Raw genomic sequence first — 18,642 nt, 5'->3', positions numbered from 1 at the left:
CTCTTGCTGTCCTTTGTGATTTATGAATTTCTGTAGTGTTATATTTGGATTCTTTCTCTTTTTTTGTGTATCTTTTATAGATTTTGGGTTTGTGGTTACCATGAAGTTCATATATAACATCTTAAGCATATAGCACTCTCTATTAATTTGCCAGTCATTTAAGTTCAAATACATTCTTAAAAAACTTCTTTTTGTTCTTTTTATTCCTTTCTTTACAGTTTATGTGTATGCTGTCATGTTTACATCTTTTTATTCATAATTTTCTTAAATTTAACAATGGCTTTTTTCTTAAGTTCTCTTTCATCTTTGAAGGATAATTTTGCCAGATATGTAATACTTGGCATATGGTATTTTTTCATTAATTGCATTTAAAATATGCCATCACACTACCTACTGGTGTCCATAGTCTCTGAAGAGAAATCAGCTGTTAATTTTATTGAAGATCTCTTGTACATATTCTCTCTTGTTGCTTTTAAAATTTTATATTTGTGTTTGGCTTTCAACAGTTTTACTATAATGTGTCTTCATATGGATCTTTTTCATTTATTCTTCTAGGATTTTGACATATAAATCCTTGTTTTTTCTCAAATTTGGGAAATATTCAGTCATTATTTCCTTATTCTTTTTTACCCACTTTTCTTTCTGTTTTCCTGGGAGTCCTGTTATGTCTATGTTGATAATATCAATGATGTCCCATAGTTCTGTTAGGCTCTGTTCCTTTTTTCATTCATTTTTCTTTTTTTCCCCCCAGAATGGATAATTTCAATTGACCTGTCTTTAAATTGACTGATTCTTTTGCCTGTTCAAATCTGTTTTCAAAACCCTCTTGTAAAGTTTTCATTTCAGTTATAGTTCCTTTTGTTCACTTATTTAATTTTTATTTTCTAGAATTTGGCTTCTTTTTGTAATTTCTATATCTTATATGTGTTAGAATGCTGTTTTTTGTTTCCTTTAATTCTTTGTGCATGATTTCCTTTAGCTCTTTGGATATATTTAAGACAGTTGATTTAAAGTTTTTGTCTACTAAGTTCAGTGTGTAAGCTTTCTTAGGGACAGTATCTGTTTATATTTTTTTCCTTCAAATAAGTCACAATTTCCTGATTCATTGAATGCTTGCTTCATAATTTTTTGTTAAAAACTAGATATTTTGAATATGTGGTAATAACTCTGGATATCAGATTTTCCCCTCTCCTTAAATTTTGTGGTTACTTTTGTTTAGTGAGTTTTCTAAGCTATTATTTTTTAAATATTCATTTTTAAAGCAATTTTATGTTTTTAGCAGAATGCATATGTTACAGAGAGTTTCCATATTTCCCCTATTTCTATGCATACATGGCTTCCCCTATTAACATCATGCACCAGACTGTTATCTCTGTATGATCTATGAAACTATATTGACACATCATCACCATCCAAAGTCTATAGTTTACATACGGCTTTCTCTTGGTCTTGTCCATTCTATTGGTTTTAAGGAATGTAAAATGATATGTATATGCAATTATAGTATACAGAATAGTTTCACTGCCCTAAAAATTCTATGTGCTTCACATATTTATCTTCCTTTCCCTATTTAACCCCTGATAGCCACTGATCTCTTTATGTGTTTACAGTTTTTCTTTTCCAGAATGTCATATAGTTGGAATCATACAATGTGTATAGCCTCTTTTTGATTGGCTTCTTTCACTTAGCAATATTCAATTAAGATTCATACATGTCTTTTCATGGACTGACAGCTCTTTTTTGGATGTATGCAGAATAACAATTTATTGCATAGTTGTACCAGTCTTTTGATTCACTTATTGGATGATACCTTGTTTGCTTCCAAGTTTTGACAATTATGAATAAACTTGCTATAAACATCTGTGTGCAGATGTTTTTGTATGGACATAGTTTTCAACTAATTTGGGCAAACACCAAGGAGAATGATTGCTAGATAATATAGTAAGAGTAGGCTTAGTTTTTAAAGAAACTCCTCAAAACTTATCACCACTGAATTTTTTAACTTGAACTTGTCCATGCTGAGCTTCCTGCATTTCATTTTTAGTTTGAGTTTTCTTATCCCACTGCTAGTTCCTGTGGAAGTTTTTTCTTATGGATTTCTGCTCTGATACTTTCTGATTCTTCGTATCAGCTGTTTATCTCTTCAATTTTTGGTGCTGTGATTTGTTCTGTGACCTTGATTCTTTGATAGATATAAGAAGAGTTGATTTTCAGTTCATTCAGCTTTTATTGTTAGGTCAGAATGACTAATCCAGGTTCCTTCCATGTCACATTGGAAATCAGAGGTCTAAACTTTATTTTGAAAGTCTGTATTATTTGATGATGTATTTTGTCTCTCGGCTCTCTGTTCCTATTGCTTGTGGTCAGCTGGTGGATTTTTTTTAAATAAATTTATTTTTTATTGGTGTTCAATTTGCCAACATACAGAATAACACCCAGTGCTCATCCCATCAAGTGCCCACCTCAGTGCCCGCCACCCAGTCACCCCCACCCCCCGCCCACCTCCCCTTCCATCACCCCTAGTTCGTTTCCCAGAGTTAGGAGTCTTCCATGTTCTGTCTCCCTTTCTGATATTTCCCACTTATTTTTCCTCCTTTCCCCTTTATTCCCTTTCACTATTATTTATATTCCCCAAATGAATGAGACTACATAGTGTTTGTCCTTCTCTGATTGACTTATTTCACTCAGCATAATACCCTCCAGTTCCATCCACGTCGAAGCAAATGGTGGGTATTTGTCATTTCTAATGCCTGAGTAATAGTCCATTGTATACATAAACCACATCTTCTTCATTCATCTTTCGATGGACACCGAGGCTCCTTCCACAGTTTGGCTATTGTGGACATTGCTGCTATAAACATTGGGGTGCAGGTGTCCTGGCGTTTCATTGCATCTGTATCTTTGGGGTAAATCCCCTCAGCTGGTGGATTTGATAAAGATTTCCTTAAATACCTTGAGCCACAAAAAGAGAGAGAGAGAGAGAGAGAGAGAGAGAGAGAGAGAGAGAGAGAGAGAAATTTTTCCCCCTGTTCCTTTAAGATTGGCTCTGTGTTGGGATACTTCTTCAAAGCTTAGCCAGGCTATTTACAAATCTTGAGTTAGCCTCCCTTTTCTGCTTCCCCTTGAGCCAAAGATAAAAAAAGGTGGAAATTTAATGTCCACTCAGAAATTTTCTGAGCACGAGTCCTGGCATGGGCAAGTGTGTGGCTGACAAGATTCACCCTTATATATATCCTATATATATATATATATATATATATATATATATATATATATATGTGTGTGTGTGTGTGTGTGTGTGTGTGTGTGTGTTTTCAAAATCCTTATTTTCCAAAGTAACTCCCAGCTTTTTCTTCCAGGCTGTTGACATGCCTATTATTTGCTGCAATTGCAATCTTTTTCTCCAGGGAGCTTTGGCTTATTTATTTGCCTTTCAATGTTGAAGAATGCCCTCCACTTAGCTGGGTTTTTTTGTGGGTTTTTTTTTTTTTGGTGTGTTTTGTTTTGTTTTGTTTTGTTTTGCTTTGCTTTGAGAGGGTTCTGAGGTAGATGAAAAAAAAAGGCAAAAGCTACTTCCGGACTTCTCCTGGCTTCAGTGATATAATAGCCTGTCTAGAGTGTTAGTTGCAGATTATTTCACTTTAAAAAATATTATGCCATCTTCTTATTAGGAAGCTTTTTATGATAGCAGCATTGAGTGCCAGGCCCATTAACCACAATTTTTTAAGAGTAGGGTATTTTTACTCAGATGGCTAACAGACACATGAAAAGATGCTCAATATTACTCATCATCAGGGCAATACAAACAAAATTATAATGAGATATCACTTCACCCCTGACGGAATGGCTAAAATTAATAATACAGGAAGCAACAGATGTTGATGAGGATGCAAAAAAAAGGGAATCCTACACTGTTGGTGGGAATGCAAACTGGTACAGCCACTCTGGAAAACAGTATAGAAGTTCCTCAAAAAGTTAAAAATAGAACTACCCAAGGATCTAGCAATTGCACTACTAGGTACTTATTCAAAGAGCGCAAAAATACTAATTCAAAGGGATACATGTATCCTGATGTTTATATTATAGCAGCATTATCAATAGCCAAATTATGGGAAGAGTCTAAATGTCCATTGACTCATGAATGAATTAAGAAGTTATGGTATATATACAATGGAATATTACTCAGCCATAAACAAGAATGAGACCCTGCCATTTGCAATAACATAGATGGAACTATATTGTATTATGCTAAATGAAATAAGTCGGTCAGAGAAAGACAAGTACCATATGATTTCACTCATATCTGGAATTTAAGAAACAGATGAATGTGGGAAGGGGATAGAGAGGCAAGCCATATAACAGACTCTTAACTATAGAGAACAAAACTGAGGATTGCTGGAGGGGGAGAGGAGGCAGGCAAGAGGATGGGTTAAATGAGTGATGGGTATTGAGAAGGACACTTGTGATGAGCAGTGAGTTATATGTAAATGATGAATCACTAAATTCTACTCCTAAGACTAATATTATCTTATATGTTAACTAACTGGCATTTGAATAAAAACTTGAAACAAACAAACAGAGTAGGATATTTCCTGGTTACCTTGCCTGTAGTTTTTTCTTAGGTTTACTTTTCTTTTTTTTTTTTAATTTTTTTTATTATTATTTATGATAGTCACAGAGAGAGAGAGAGAGAGAGGCAGAGACATAGGCAGAGGGAGAAGCAGGCTCCATGCACCGGGAGCCCGATGTGGGATTCGATCCTGGGTCTCCAGGATCGCGCCCTGGGCCAAAGGCAGGCGCCGAACCGCTGCGCCACCCAGGGATCCTAGGTTTACTTTTCTAAGAATTAATTTTGTTATTGTTTGCTAGGTTAGAATGTGTGATGAAATCATTTCTGAGCCTTTGAGTTTCTGAAAATAGTTCTGAAATAGAAATAGAAAACTATTTCTGAAAATAGTTTTATTTTGGCTTTACACTTAAATGATATCTTTAAAATTAGAATGGAAGTTTAATATTTTCCTGGGGAACTTTAGATATATTCTTCCACATCTTCACAGAATTTTCTCATTCTGTTTAGTGTTTGCCTGAAATTGATTTTCTCACATATGGTCAGTTTTCATTTTCCATGTTTATTAATAATGTTCTAGATTCAGCATTACTAGAACTGATGTGGTTTTCTCAGTAGTTGAGAAAGCCTTTGTCCTCCAGGCTTTTAGTGGCTTAAATAGTTGATGAACTCTGGCTCTCATGAATGGATGAATTGATATATGATGGTTTCCCATCATCTTCTAAGATAGGAAAGGAGGTTTTGAGAACCTTGGAATCTCTTTTGTTGGTGGAAAGAACAAGTTTATTCCAAGGTAGTATGCCTCAGTGAATATTACATTTTAAATCCTTATGTAGCTGAAAATATTTTCCTTCAGACATGCATGTTTATTTAATTTTAGTATGTTTTCTTGAGGATGTCAGCCTTTTTACTTAGATTTCTGATTTCTTTAATTTTTTTTAATTAATTTTTATTGGTGTTCAATTTACCAACATACAGAAAAACACCCAGTGCTCATCCCGTCAAGTGTCCACCTCAGTGCCCGTCACCCATTCCCCTCCAACACCCGCCCTCCTCCCCTTCCACCACCCCTAGTTCGTTTCCCCGAGTTAGGAGTCTTTATGTTCTGTCTCCCTTCCTGATATTTCCCAACATTTCTTTTCCCTTCCTTTATATTCCCTTTCACTATTATTCATATTCCCCAAATGAATGAGAACATACACTGTTTGTCCTTCTCCGATTGACTTATTTCACTCAGCATAATACCCTCCAGTTCCATCCACGTCGAAGCAAATGGTGGGTATTTGTCGTTTCTAATTGCTGAGTAATATTCCATTGTATCCATAAACCACATCTTCTTTATCCATTCATCTTTCGATGGACACCGAGGCTCCTTCCACAGTTTGGCTATTGTGGACATTGCTGATAGAAACATCGGGGTGCAGGTGTCCCGATGTTTCATTGCATCTGAATCTTTGGGGTAAATCCCCAACAGTGCAATTGCTGGGTCCTAGGGCAGGTCTATTTTTAACTCTTTGAGGAACTTCCACCCAGTTTTCCAGAGTGGCTGCACCAGTTCACATTCCCACCAACAGTGTAAGAGGGTTCCCTTTTCTCCGCATCCTCTCCAACATTTGTTGTTTCCTGCCTTGTTAATTTTCCCCATTCTCACTGGTGTGAGGTGGTATCTCATTGTGGTTTTGATTTGTATTTCCCTGATGGCAAGTGATGCAGAGCATTTTCTCATGTGCGTGTGGGCCATGTCCATGTCTTCCTCTGTGAGATTTCTCTTCATGTCTTTTGCCCATTTCATGATTGGATTGTTTGTTTCTTTGGTGTTGAGTTCTTATTATTTAGCACAGTGATTCTCAAACTTTAGTATACAATGGGATCAATTGGACCGCTAGTTAAAACACAAATTGCTGGTCCTACTCCCACAGTTTTTGATCCAGTTGACTGAGATGGGGCCTAAGAATTTATATTACCAATGAATATGTTTGTTTAGGTGATGCTGATGCTTTTGACTATGGGACCACACTTTTTGAACCATTGATTTAGGGTTAGTGTGGCAGAAGGGAAATTTTAGACTAGCCTGATTTTTAGTTAATTAACTTTTCTTTACTGCCTGAATGAATGTAGTAATATTTTTACTTAATAAAGTAATTAGAAACGTTTATCTGTATGTGATAGAATGGGCTTTTTGTGTGTGTGTGTGGCAAACATAATCATTTTAACATTACATTTTCTAAGTGTTAAATATTGGTATTTTGGATTGTATGATTCATTTTGGATATTCAATTTCTGTCACAATCTCCCAAACCAGTTCTTTGCAATTTCCATTAAGAATATCAAGTAGTAGTATAATATTTTATATCTTGATTTTTAGGCCCTTTACCAGAGCAAAGTTATGTTGAAGAAATAATGTTCTTATGATAATGCTTTTCATTATTGTACTCTCTGCTATATAAAAAAATCTCTTCCAAAAGGAATCTTAAGTTTATTCCTTACCTATATTAAGAAAATATATGAAATCATATATGTGAATTATTTTGGATATTTTAATATCGATCTATAATGACAGAAGTTTTTCTAGAATTGAGTTGTCTATGTAAGATATACTAAAACTACATCTGTATTATAAAAATTATGATTTTTGGACTATAGATTTATATTTTTAGTGATTTGTGCATTTTTCTGATTGAGAATTAGACTTAAATATTTTATCACATATATTATGACAAATTTTTTAAAAAATGTTTTAATAAAACTTTATTTTCCAGATTTTGGAATCTCTTTATCAGGTACGTTCAATATATTGCAGTTTAAGTCTACTAACATTTAGTACAGAAATACATATTAATGAAGAAGAGGTTTCTAAGTTTTGAGGCGTAAAAAGAACTTCCAAACTTGCTACTATATATTGTTAAAAATGTTATGTTCCAGTTATGTTGCATTAGCCCTATTCTGAACCCTAAGATAAATGATGTTTGGTTCAGGGCTAATATGTGATAGATGAAGATACATGCACACAAATGCATGCATGTGTACCCATATGTTCAAATAACCTGTCAATAAGTATTTCTTTCTTTTTTTTTTCTTTCTTTTCAAAGTGGTTTCAGCGACAGGTCAATCAGATAGAAGAGGTAAGTATAACATTTCTTAATTGTGAATTAAATTGATATTTTGTCTCATTTGGAAATCAATTTGAAGTGAAAATTGTTTGAATAATCATTGTTTGTAATCTTTTAATTAAGGTAGAGAAGGAAAAAAAATGGGTAGGACAAAATGTTCCCCAGGGATTACACACTGCATTCATGCATGTGTCTGGAATGTTCTGAGTCTGACACATTTTTTCTCCTAAAATTAAATAATGGAAATTTTAATTATCCTTTTTTCCTATCTGACATAAAAGTGACAAGAGAAAACTTATCAACTTAAACATTTCTCCTGTATTTAAAAAAGCATGTATAATATGATAATATACTTACTTATAAAATTATATATTGATTTTCTTTAAATTTAATGTTACTTTAATAATTTTTTTTTGTACTTTAGATTTTCAGAGGTCTTTTGGTCATTTTGAAAACTGGTGATCTCTAACCTTAAGGGTTTTTAATTCTATTTTGGGAAAGACTTTATGATGTTAACATAGCAGGATGATTTCTAGGGTAGCATCAGTGGTTTATAGAATCATTGTGATTCTCCCTTGGTTATGCTTATGGTTTAGTCCAATTAAATGCTCTTGAATCCCAGGTACTTGAAATTAAATAAGTTCATTTATTTGGGATATAAAATTAAAAAATAAAGATAGAAATTGTAACTGTCTGCTAGCACCTTCTTATCATCATACCTTTGGCTCCAGAATAGACTTCTATGTTCTGTATACTCTTTGCTTTAGGATAGCTATGGCTAACATTGGAAGAGTCTTAGTAGCTTTTCTTTTAGTATGGTAGATTGGTCATTATCTTTAAAGAGATGTGGGATTGACGTGAAGTCTACTGTTCTACCCTCTTGTAAAATGCATACTTTGCAATGTGAATCATCTAGCTTGCCTCTGCCTTCTTATTTTTGTCTACCAACTTCTTTTAATTCTATTTTATTCCTGAATTTGTCTCTCTCCCTTCTTTTTATACTTTGTCCTGTTAATGTGGAGACCTACCCTAAATCCTAGCCTCTCAGCTCCTTGACTCATCTCCCCAGTTCGAGTGTCTTTCTTTACCTTGGGCCCTTATGTCCAGTCATCCTCTAGACCTTATTGTTAACCAAATTGCTTTATTTTAAAAATCACTAATCAGAGAACTAATTCTTGAACTATAAATTTCCATCTTATCAATTATTACCGTAAATACTATTATAAATATATGCTAATATATAAATATTATATAATATATATAAATACAATGTGTCTACTTTTCTCTGTATCTATTATTTATACCTTAGTGCCAGTTACCATCATTTCTGGTAATCCTGAAATCCTGATTTATGCATTCATATTCGCCAGGAGGAATCTTCAGCACACAACTAAATTTCTGATCTGGAATTCCAAATCTTTCAGTTTTTACATCCATAATTAATTCTTTTGAATAATTTTTCAATTTGGTGTATCAGATACATTGCCAAAGTGTTTGTATTATCCTCTGCCTCTTTTTTTTTAAAGATTTATTTATTTATTCATGAGAGAGAGAGAGAGAGAGAGAGGCAGAGACACAGGCAGAGGGAGAAGCAGGCTCCATGCAGGAAGCCTGACATGGGACTCGGTCCCTGGACTCCAGGATCACGCCCTGGGCCAAAGGCAGGTGCCAAACCGCTGAACCACCCAGGTGCCCATATCTTCTGTCTTTTAATAAATGTTTCTTAAAATATATTTGATGGATCATGTTTAAATATCACCCAAGATAACTGTTAAAAATGCACATTTCAGAACTGCATGTCAGACTTGCTGATTTAAAGTTTTCTTGTATGTGTAGTAGGAATTTGCCTTTTTAATAGGATTTTTTTAGAGGATTATTATGTATACTAACATTTGAGAATCATGGAATAATCTTGTTTTAATTGCTGACACATTTTATTGTTAGTACATGCTGGTGAGGCTTATGTCTGTCATGTTGCATTAACAGAAATACATGGCGAAGCCTTCGTAACATATGGTAAGCCACAGAAGACAAATGTAGGATAAGCATGTAGGCTATGCACTTCAGAGTTGTTCTGCTGGAACCTATGCCCATTATGTCCCTTTGATGAAATCTTATAGCCTATCTCATTGTCTAGTCCATATTCCTTTAGTTTTGCAACATCATCTCTTCTCCCAGAAAGGACTTGTGTTTAAATTGAATTCCTAATGGGAAATACAATGTATCAGTTAAGGTCTAATCAAAAGATAAAAACTACACAGTAACCTGAATAGGAAAAGTTTAACATAAAGAATCATTAGAACAGGAGAATACCTACTAAAGTGATAAAGACAACTCTAAAGAATACAGGGATAGAAGGAATAAGAAGTAGCCTCTACTGAGAGTATGAAAGCAAAGCACTTAAGGAAGGAACAAAGCTTAATATCCCTGTCCTTACCCTTTCTCTAACCGAGGGTTAAGGTCCACACCTTGTGAAGAAGGAGATGCTGTCATCACTGATTGGCAGAGAAGTTTGCTGGGGTGCCATGCTGGTGGAACTGGGATTTACTGGAAAGCTGCCCATGATGGCAGTACATTGGGAAGCCATCCTCTGTAGTCCTTGGAAAAGCCATCTTCCAGGGATATGTTGTACCCCTTGCTATCTATAAGGGTGGTATGCTGGAAAGCTTCCCAGAGAGAAGTTCTGCACTGATAAATTTTGTTAAGAAGTCCTGGGAGAAGCTGCCCAAGGGAATGAGTCATGCCAGGGACCTTGTGAGGAAAACACCGATGGGGGTGGTGCTGTTGAAGCTTTTTGGAGATGATCTCTACTGGTATACTGTGCAGTCTTCTAGGATTAAGCAGAGAGAGATGACAGACTTAGGAAAAAAGCTGCTTCTTTCTGTCATGTCTAGGACCCTCTATTGATAAAGGTTAACATGATACCTGTCAAGAGAGAAAAGTTCTGCTATTATAAGCAGGACAATGGAAGAATGGATTTTTAGATGAGAGGCAATACATTGATCACTGTGGCTGATTGCTACATCACTTTTAGACTCCACTTATGATTTGGCAATGTATCTGATATACCAAATGTATCCTCTCTTGGGATCATGCCTTTATCCATAGAGTTCCTATGCATCTCCTCTATTTCCCTTCCCCCTGTTCTGCATCCCCCAATTTCAGATTTCCAGAACATTGCCCAGTGTATACTTCTATTATATCCTATTTCCATTTCAAGTAGCCATTACTAAAATGAAGTCTCTTTTAAATCCCATTGCTAGAATTTCTCTTTGCTAGGTTTTATGTCTATGCCTTGACTATTACTACTTTTTAAACATACATACATACATATATACATTTATTTATTTGTTTGTTTGTTTATTTATTTATTAGCTTTCCTTCCCATCAGGTTGGATCTCTGCTATTTTGTAAAAAAAATTTTTTTAACTCAATTGCTATGCTACTTATTTATGTTTCTACATATTGGCTGTTTCTGTGTTTCTTTCATTATGTGTGTGTGTGTGTGTTTTTTTTTTTAAGAGGGCAGCACTCATCTTGCTCAACTATCTTTAAGTAGACTTAATGCCTAGAATATCAGTTATGGTCTATCACCTTATTCTGTGGATCTTACTGATTCTCTTGCTTGTTCATTATTCTGTAGCTTGATCTATTCTAAAAGTCTTGAGATACCCAAATGGGTCTCAGTTTTTCCTAGATAGACCAAGGAATGCCAGTTTCATAGACTTTTATATATTAACTTCTGGGAGTTAGCAGTAGAAGGAATTGCTTTTGAGAGCAAATTACTGTCTTTCCATATTTATCACAGGTTAAGACTATTCTTAGAAAGGATTTTCTTTCTAAGCAGTTACTTTAGAATTCTCTTGTAAATATTTTGAATTGCCCTTAACTTACCCTGTTTCAATTGTTATTGAACTTGCTTAAAATTCTTATATATTGAGATAATAAAGAGAAGATTGGATTTGAGTTTGATGTGTGAAAGTCAGCACTTATGTATAATCCTGTTGCTAGGTAAGTACTTGTAAAATCATATTTATAAAATATCAGTATTTGATTATAGCTATAGATAAGAATATTATAAAAATTATTTAAATATGGTAAATAAAATGAAATTTCTTTGAGGTATAGGAGCAAAATGGGTATTTCCTAAGTAACTGGCTAATTTTATTGTTTTAGATAAGTAAAGATCAAAGTTTTTCAGAAGCAGACTTTCCAGTATCTGACAAAACAGTCACTTTAAGCATTGCACAAATAGTAAAGCAGGTTCAAAAACTAGAAGAACTGAAAAATCGCCTTAAACAAGAGTCTAAATACTCCTTGAAAGCCGTGTTGGCTAAAGCCAAGTAAGTAAAATATAAGAGTTAGTAGAATCCAAAATAATGAGTGGGTATATGATTACTAATGAATGTAAGACAATGGTTCAGATATTATACTATACCTAGAGTTTCTAAATCAAATCAAATAGTCTAGTTAGTTTGCTCCTACTTGAAATTTTTAATAGTTTGAAATGGCACTGTCCAACTAGTGGTCACTAGTCACACTTGGATACTAAAATTAAAATTCAGTTCAATTTAATTAAAAAGTCAATTCTGCTGTCACACTAGCTGCATTTCAAATGCGTAGTAGCCAATGTGGTTGTTGTTGGAAAGTTTTATTGGTATGGCTGGCTTTCAATATCTGGCTTTTAAAATCTTCTCTCAATTTGATTATGTATCTTCTATAATAAATAGGAAACTAAGATATAATTAAAGAATTATTTATGAAAAAGCATTACTAAAAATTTCAAAGGGACAGGGATATGGTCCAGAGAATAATTTCCTACTTTTTGGTTGAGAAAACCTTTTTTTGACAGATGGGGGAAGATTCAAATAATTATTACAATGATACTCCTATTAACTTGTTGACATTAACTTTTGGTTTTTGAGGTTTAGCTGTCTTAAAATTAAATAGATGAATAAATGATCATTACAGGATACCTTCTATGACTTTTATTCCACTTCACATAGTTAACTTTTTTTGGGGGGGTGGTAGTGGTGAGGACACTTCATATCCACTCTCTTAGCATATTTCAAGTATACAATAGTATTGTTAACTGTCAAAACTATGCTGTATATTAGATCTCTGACTTATTTAGCTTTTGTTATTTTAGTTTTAATTTAGTGAGTATATAGTGATTTAACAGAATTGTTGATACATCATCCTGTGCTCATCACAACAAGGTGTACTCCTTAATCCCCATCACCGATTTCACTCATCCTCTCATCCTCCTCTGCTCTGGTAACCATGTCTGTTCTCTATAATTAAGAATTTGTTTCTTAATTTGTTTCTTTCTCTTTTTTCCTGTTTGTTTTGTTTCCTTAATCCACATATTAATGAAATCATATGGTGTTTGTCTTTCTACTGACTTATTTCACTTAGCATTATACTCTCTAGCTCCATCTATATAATTGCAAATGATAAGATTTCATTCTTTATGATGGCTGAATCATATTCTATTTTGTGTATATAACTTTTTTGTGTATATAACACTTGAGCTGCTTCCATAATTTGGCTTTTGTAAATGCTCTATAAACATTGGTATGTATGTATCCCTTTGAAATTTTTTGAATTTTTTGGGTAGATATCCAGTAGTGGGATTACTGGATCATAGGGTAGCTCTATTTTTAACTTTTTGAAGAATCTCTATACTGTTTTCCATAGGGGCTGTACCAGTTTGCATTCCCCCTACCAACACTGCACCAGGATTCCTTTTTGTTCACATCCTCAACAACACCTGTTGTTCCTTATGTTGTTGAGTTTAGCCATCCTGACAGGTGTGAGGTGATATCTCGTTGTAGTTTTGATTTGTATTTCCCTGATGCTGAGTGATGTTGAGCATGTTTTTATGTGTCTGTTGGCCGTCTGGATGCCTTCTTTGGAAAAATGTCTGTTCATGTCTTCTGCTGTTTTTAAATTGGATTATTTGGGTTTTTTTTTTTTTAGTGTTTATTTGTATCAGTTCTTTATATACATTTTGGATGCTAACCCTTTATCAGATATGTCATTTGCAAATATCTTCTCTCATTCCATCAGTTGCCTTTTAGTTTTGTTGATCGTTTCCTTTGCTGTGCAGAAGCTTTGTATTTTGATGTAGTCCCAATAGTTTATTTTTTTTATTTTTATTATTTTTTAGAGATTTCATTTATTTATTTGAGAGAGAGAGAGAGAGAGAGAGAGAGAGAGAGAGAGAACAAGCAAGTGAGAGAAGGAGCAGAGGCAGGAGAAGCAGGCCAGATCTCAGGACCCTGAGATCATGACCTGAGCTGAAGGCAGGTGCCTGATTGAGCCACCCAGGTGCCCCTAGTTTATTATTATTTTTTGTTTCCCTTGCCTCAGGAGACATATCTAAGAAGTTCCTATGGCCAATGTCAGAGACATTATTACTGCCTATACTCTCTTCTGAGATTTTTATGGTTTCAGGTCTCATAAAAGTCTTTAATCCATTTTGAATTTATTTTGTGTTTGCTGCAAGAAAGTTGTCCAGTTTCAATTTTTTGCTTGTTACTGTCCAGTTTTCCCAGCACCATTTGTTGAAGAGACTTTTTCCCATTAGATATTCTTTCCTGCTTTGTTGAAGATTGTTGACCATGTAACTGTGGGTTCATTTCTGGGTTTTCTATTCTTTTCTATTGATCTGCATATCTACTTTTGTGCCAGCATCTTATTTTGGTTACTTTCGCTTTGAGATATAACTTGGTGTGTGAATTGTGGTATCTCCACCTTTGATTTTCTTTTTCAAAATTTCTTTGGAAATTCAGGATTACGTGGTTCCATATAAATTTTAGGATTTTTTTTATTCTCATTCTGTGAAAAATGCTATTAGTATTTTTAGGGATTGTATTAGATAGGTAGAATGCTTTGGATTGTATAGCTACTTTAACAATATTTGTTGTTCCAATCTATAGCCATGGAATGTCTTTCTATTTCTTTGTGTTGTTTTCAATTTCTTTTATTAGTGTTTCATAGTTTTCAGAGTACTGGTCTTTCACCTCTTTGGTTAGGTTTATTCCTAGGTATCGTTATTTTTGGTGCAATTATGAATGGTATTGTTTTATTAATTTCCCTTTATGCTGTTTCATTATTAGGCTATAGAAGTGTAACAGATTTCTGCACAGTGATTTTGTTTCCTGAGTTTACTGAACTCATTTATCAGCTCTAGCAGTTTTTTGGTGGAGTCTTTAGGGTTTTCTATTTAGAGTGTCATGTCATCTGCAAATAGTGAAAGTTTTAGTTCTTCCTTACCAATTTTGATGCTGTTTATTTCTTTTTGTTGTCTTACTGCTGTGGCAGCTAGGTTTTCTAGTAGTGTGTTGAATAAAACTGGATGCTGATTGGGGCTGGGACCAGATCCATGGTCAAGGCTAGCCACAGGCCGGGATTGGCCTTGTGACCCGGCTTAGGGTCAGAAGATATGACTGAATTAAGGGTGAGGGTAGATTCAGAGCCAGAGACAGCTTTGGAGCTGGGATTAGGGAGGGAGCCCTGCACAGAGCCAGGGTCAGGGCTGAGGCCAGAGTTAGGGTCAGAGCTGAGGCCAGAGCCAAGAACAGAGAGCATCAAGACCCAGGAGGGAGACCTGCCTTGGCCTCAACACTGAAGCAGGGTTGAGGACGGGGCCTGGGGCAGCAGCTGTAGTAACACCCTCATGGGCCCACTTGTGCTTGGTGAGGTTGGAGGCTTGTCAGAAAGCCTTGCCTTGCCGCAGAGCTGACAGCGGTAGGGGGCACACTCCGGAATGCACCTGCAGATGCTGCAGCATTGCAGAGGCCCCACCAAAGGTCTTGGAGACGCGACAGACACAGGACCGTTTGCCGTGTGGATGCACAGGTTGTACAGCAAACTGGACTCTGGCTGAAGGCCTTGCGCCAATGGGGACCGTGGTACGGGCACTTTGCAGCCCCGCCGAGCTCTGGCCGATAGCCTCGTCACATTGCAGGCATGGGAATGGCTGCTAGCCAGCCAATGTGCACTGGCAGGTGCTTCAGTGGCTGAGTCCTGCCTGAAGCCCTTGGTGCACACCCAGCACTTGTGCAGGGGACATGCGCAGGTGCTGAGTTAGCAGCAAGCCACGCTGAAGGCCTTGCAGCACCCCCGCGGTGCTGCGGCTTCCTGTGGCTGCGGCCGCAGTGCTTCTGAAGGCTTTCCCCCAGGAGGCGTTCGGGTAGGGCCACCAGCCGGTGTGGATGCCTGGATGCCGCAGTGCTGGGCCAGTGTGGAGCGGTGGGTGAACGACTGACCGCAAGTCAGCGCAGCGTAGCTGGCTTCTCGCTGCAGTCGGACAGGGGCTTCCTGCTGTGTGGGTGCGGCAGGGCTGGGTTGTCCAGAGCTGCGGCAGAAGGCTTGACCCTAAGCCGGGCAGAAGTGCCAGAGAGGGCTGGCAGGTGCAGGAGGCACCGTGGGGTTGGTGGCCAGGACCCTGAATGTAGCAGTGAACCTGGATGAGGGGGGGTCCAGGTCTGGGGCTTCCGTGGGGCGGATGGTATCATTTTTATTTTTTTATTTTTATTTTTTATTATTTATTTATTTATGATAGTCACAGAGAGAGAGAGAGAGGCAGAGACACAGGCAGAGGGAGAAGCAGGCTCCATGCACCGGGAGCCCGATGTGGGATTCGATCCCGGGTCCCCAGGATCGCGCCCTGGGCCAAAGGCAGGCGCCGAACCACTGCGCCGCCCAGGGATCCCGGATGGTATCATTTTTAGCGTCAAAAACTAGGGGGAAGCATCTGACCTCTGCTTAGGTCATAATCTCAGGGCCCTGGGATCAGTCTTGTCCCGGGCTCCACACTCAGCAGGGGACTCTGCTCCCTTTCCCCTTCTCCCTCAGGCCCCTACCCTTCCACCCCCTCCTCCTGCTTTCTCTGTCTCTCTCTGTCTCTCTCTCTCTCTCTCTCAAATGAATAAAACCTTAAACAGACAAACAAAAAGAACTAGAGAGACAGGGTTGATGATGTCTGGATCAAGGTGCAAACTTGAAGACATGAGGTGGAAATATTGGAGATGTCAGTCCCAGTCCTGAAATGGAGCAAGCTTCAGCATCAGGTCTCCATTTTCAGAGACAGACTGAAGTTTCAATATAATTTATTTCTGCTCTAATCTTTATTATTTCCTTCTTTCTGCTGGTTTTGGGTTTTGTTGTTCTTTTTCTAGCTCCTGTAGATGCAAGGTTAAGTTGTTCATTTGAGATGTTTTGGTTGTTGTTGAGGTAGGCTTTTGTTGCTATATACTTGCCCCCCTTATAACTGTTTTCACAGTATCCCAAAGGTCTTAGATATTGTGCTATAGAGTTTGTTCTGAAAGTGTTCTGGTTGATTTTTGGGGTGTTTAGGATGATTTAATTGTTATCTAGTTGTAGTCATGGGACCAAGTGAGCCTAGGGGTCCTCCTACTCTGCTGTCATCTTCCAACCTCTTCTAGCATAATTCTTAAGGGCTTCAGGATTTTCAGAATGGTAAATGAGCATTGGTTTAGCTTAAAGTCACCATATGCATTAGCCCCCAACCAGAGAATCAGCCTGTTGTTTGAAGCTTTGAAGCCAGGCATTGACTTCTGTCCAGCTATGAAAGTCCTAGGTGGCATTGTCTTTGAATAAAAGACTGTTTTGTCTGCATTAAAAATCTATCATTTAGTGTAGCCATCTTCATTAATTCTCTTAGCTAGATCTGGATAAGTTGCCACAGCTTCTGCATTAGCACTTGCTGCTTCACCCTGTGCTTCTATGTTATGGAGATGGCTTCTTTTCCTCAAACCTCATGAACCAACCTCTGCTAGCTTCAGACTTTTCTTCTGCAGCTTCCTAACCTCTCTCAGCACTCATAGAAGTGAAGAATTAGGACTTTGCTCTGAATTATGCTTTGGCTTAAGTAAATAACACAACTGGTTTGATCTATCCAGATCAGTAGAAGTTTCTCCGTGTCAGCAATAAAACTATTTTGCATTCTTACCATTTGTATTCACTGGAGTAGTGCTTTTAATTTCCTTCAAGAACTTTTCCTTTGCATTCAGAACTTGGGTAACTGGGGCAAGAGGCCTGGCTTTCAGCCTATGTTTTTTTTTTTTTTTTTTTAAGATTTTATTTATTCATGAGAGACAGAGAGAGAGAGAGAGAAGTTGAGACACAGGCAGAGGGAGAAGAAGGCTCCATGCAGGGAGCCTGACGTGGGACTTGATCCCAGATCTCCGGGATTGCGCCCTGGGCCGAAGGCAATGCTAAATGGCTGAGCCACCTGGGCTGCCCGCCTGTGTTGGTTTTTGATGTGCCTTCCTCACTAAGCTTAATCATTTCTAGTTTTGATTTAAAGTGAGATATGTGAGACTCCTTGTTTAGCTTGAACACTGAGAGGTAATTGTAAAGTTATTAACTGGCCTAATTTCAATATTGTTATGTCTCCAAGGAATAGGAAGGCACAAGGAGAGGGAGAGAGATGGGAGGACAGGCTAGTTGGTGGAATAGTTAGAGCACACACGACAGTTATTGTTAAGTTTGCTGCCATATATGGGCATGGTTTATGGTACCCCCAAACAATTTTAGCCATAACATCAAAGATAGTGATTACAGCAATGACAAATATAATAATAATAATGTTTTAAAATATTATGAGAAGTACCAAAATATGACGCAGAGACACAAAATGAACAGATGCTGTTGGAAAAATGACACCAATAGACTTTTTGTATCTTGGGTTGCCACAAACCAATCTGTAAAAAATATAACCTTTGAAGTGTAGTAAACTGAAACAATAAAATAATGTACACTTGTACCTTGTAACTTTGTTTATGAATTAGTAATTTATGTGTAAGTCTTCCTGGAAAGACTATTTCCTTAAGATCAGAGCAAGTCACACACATCTACATATTTCTTATCACATGTAAAAAGTAAATAAATATGTGTAACTTTATGAATTCCTGAATTAAATTAACTCATTTG

General features: G+C 36.8%; 1 protein-coding gene across 1 annotated transcript in view; it reads left to right on the top strand.

Moving 5' to 3' along the window:
* The window catches only part of CCDC7 (coiled-coil domain containing 7), a 116,450-nt gene that overhangs the window by 30,029 nt on the left and 67,779 nt on the right, over positions 1-18,642 (top strand). The window contains exons 4-6 of the mRNA XM_026000785.1: positions 7,327-7,347; positions 7,657-7,689; positions 11,854-12,020. Of these exons, the coding sequence (XP_025856570.1) occupies positions 7,327-7,347; positions 7,657-7,689; positions 11,854-12,020 (221 nt within the window). The remainder of the gene's footprint in view (positions 1-7,326; positions 7,348-7,656; positions 7,690-11,853; positions 12,021-18,642) is intronic.

Source organism: Vulpes vulpes, chromosome 2 (assembly GCF_048418805.1).
Source record: "Vulpes vulpes isolate BD-2025 chromosome 2, VulVul3, whole genome shotgun sequence".
Taxonomy (NCBI): Eukaryota; Metazoa; Chordata; class Mammalia; order Carnivora; family Canidae; genus Vulpes; species Vulpes vulpes.
Note: the sequence above shows the minus strand (reverse complement) of the source record. Positions and strands in the feature narration are given on the sequence as shown.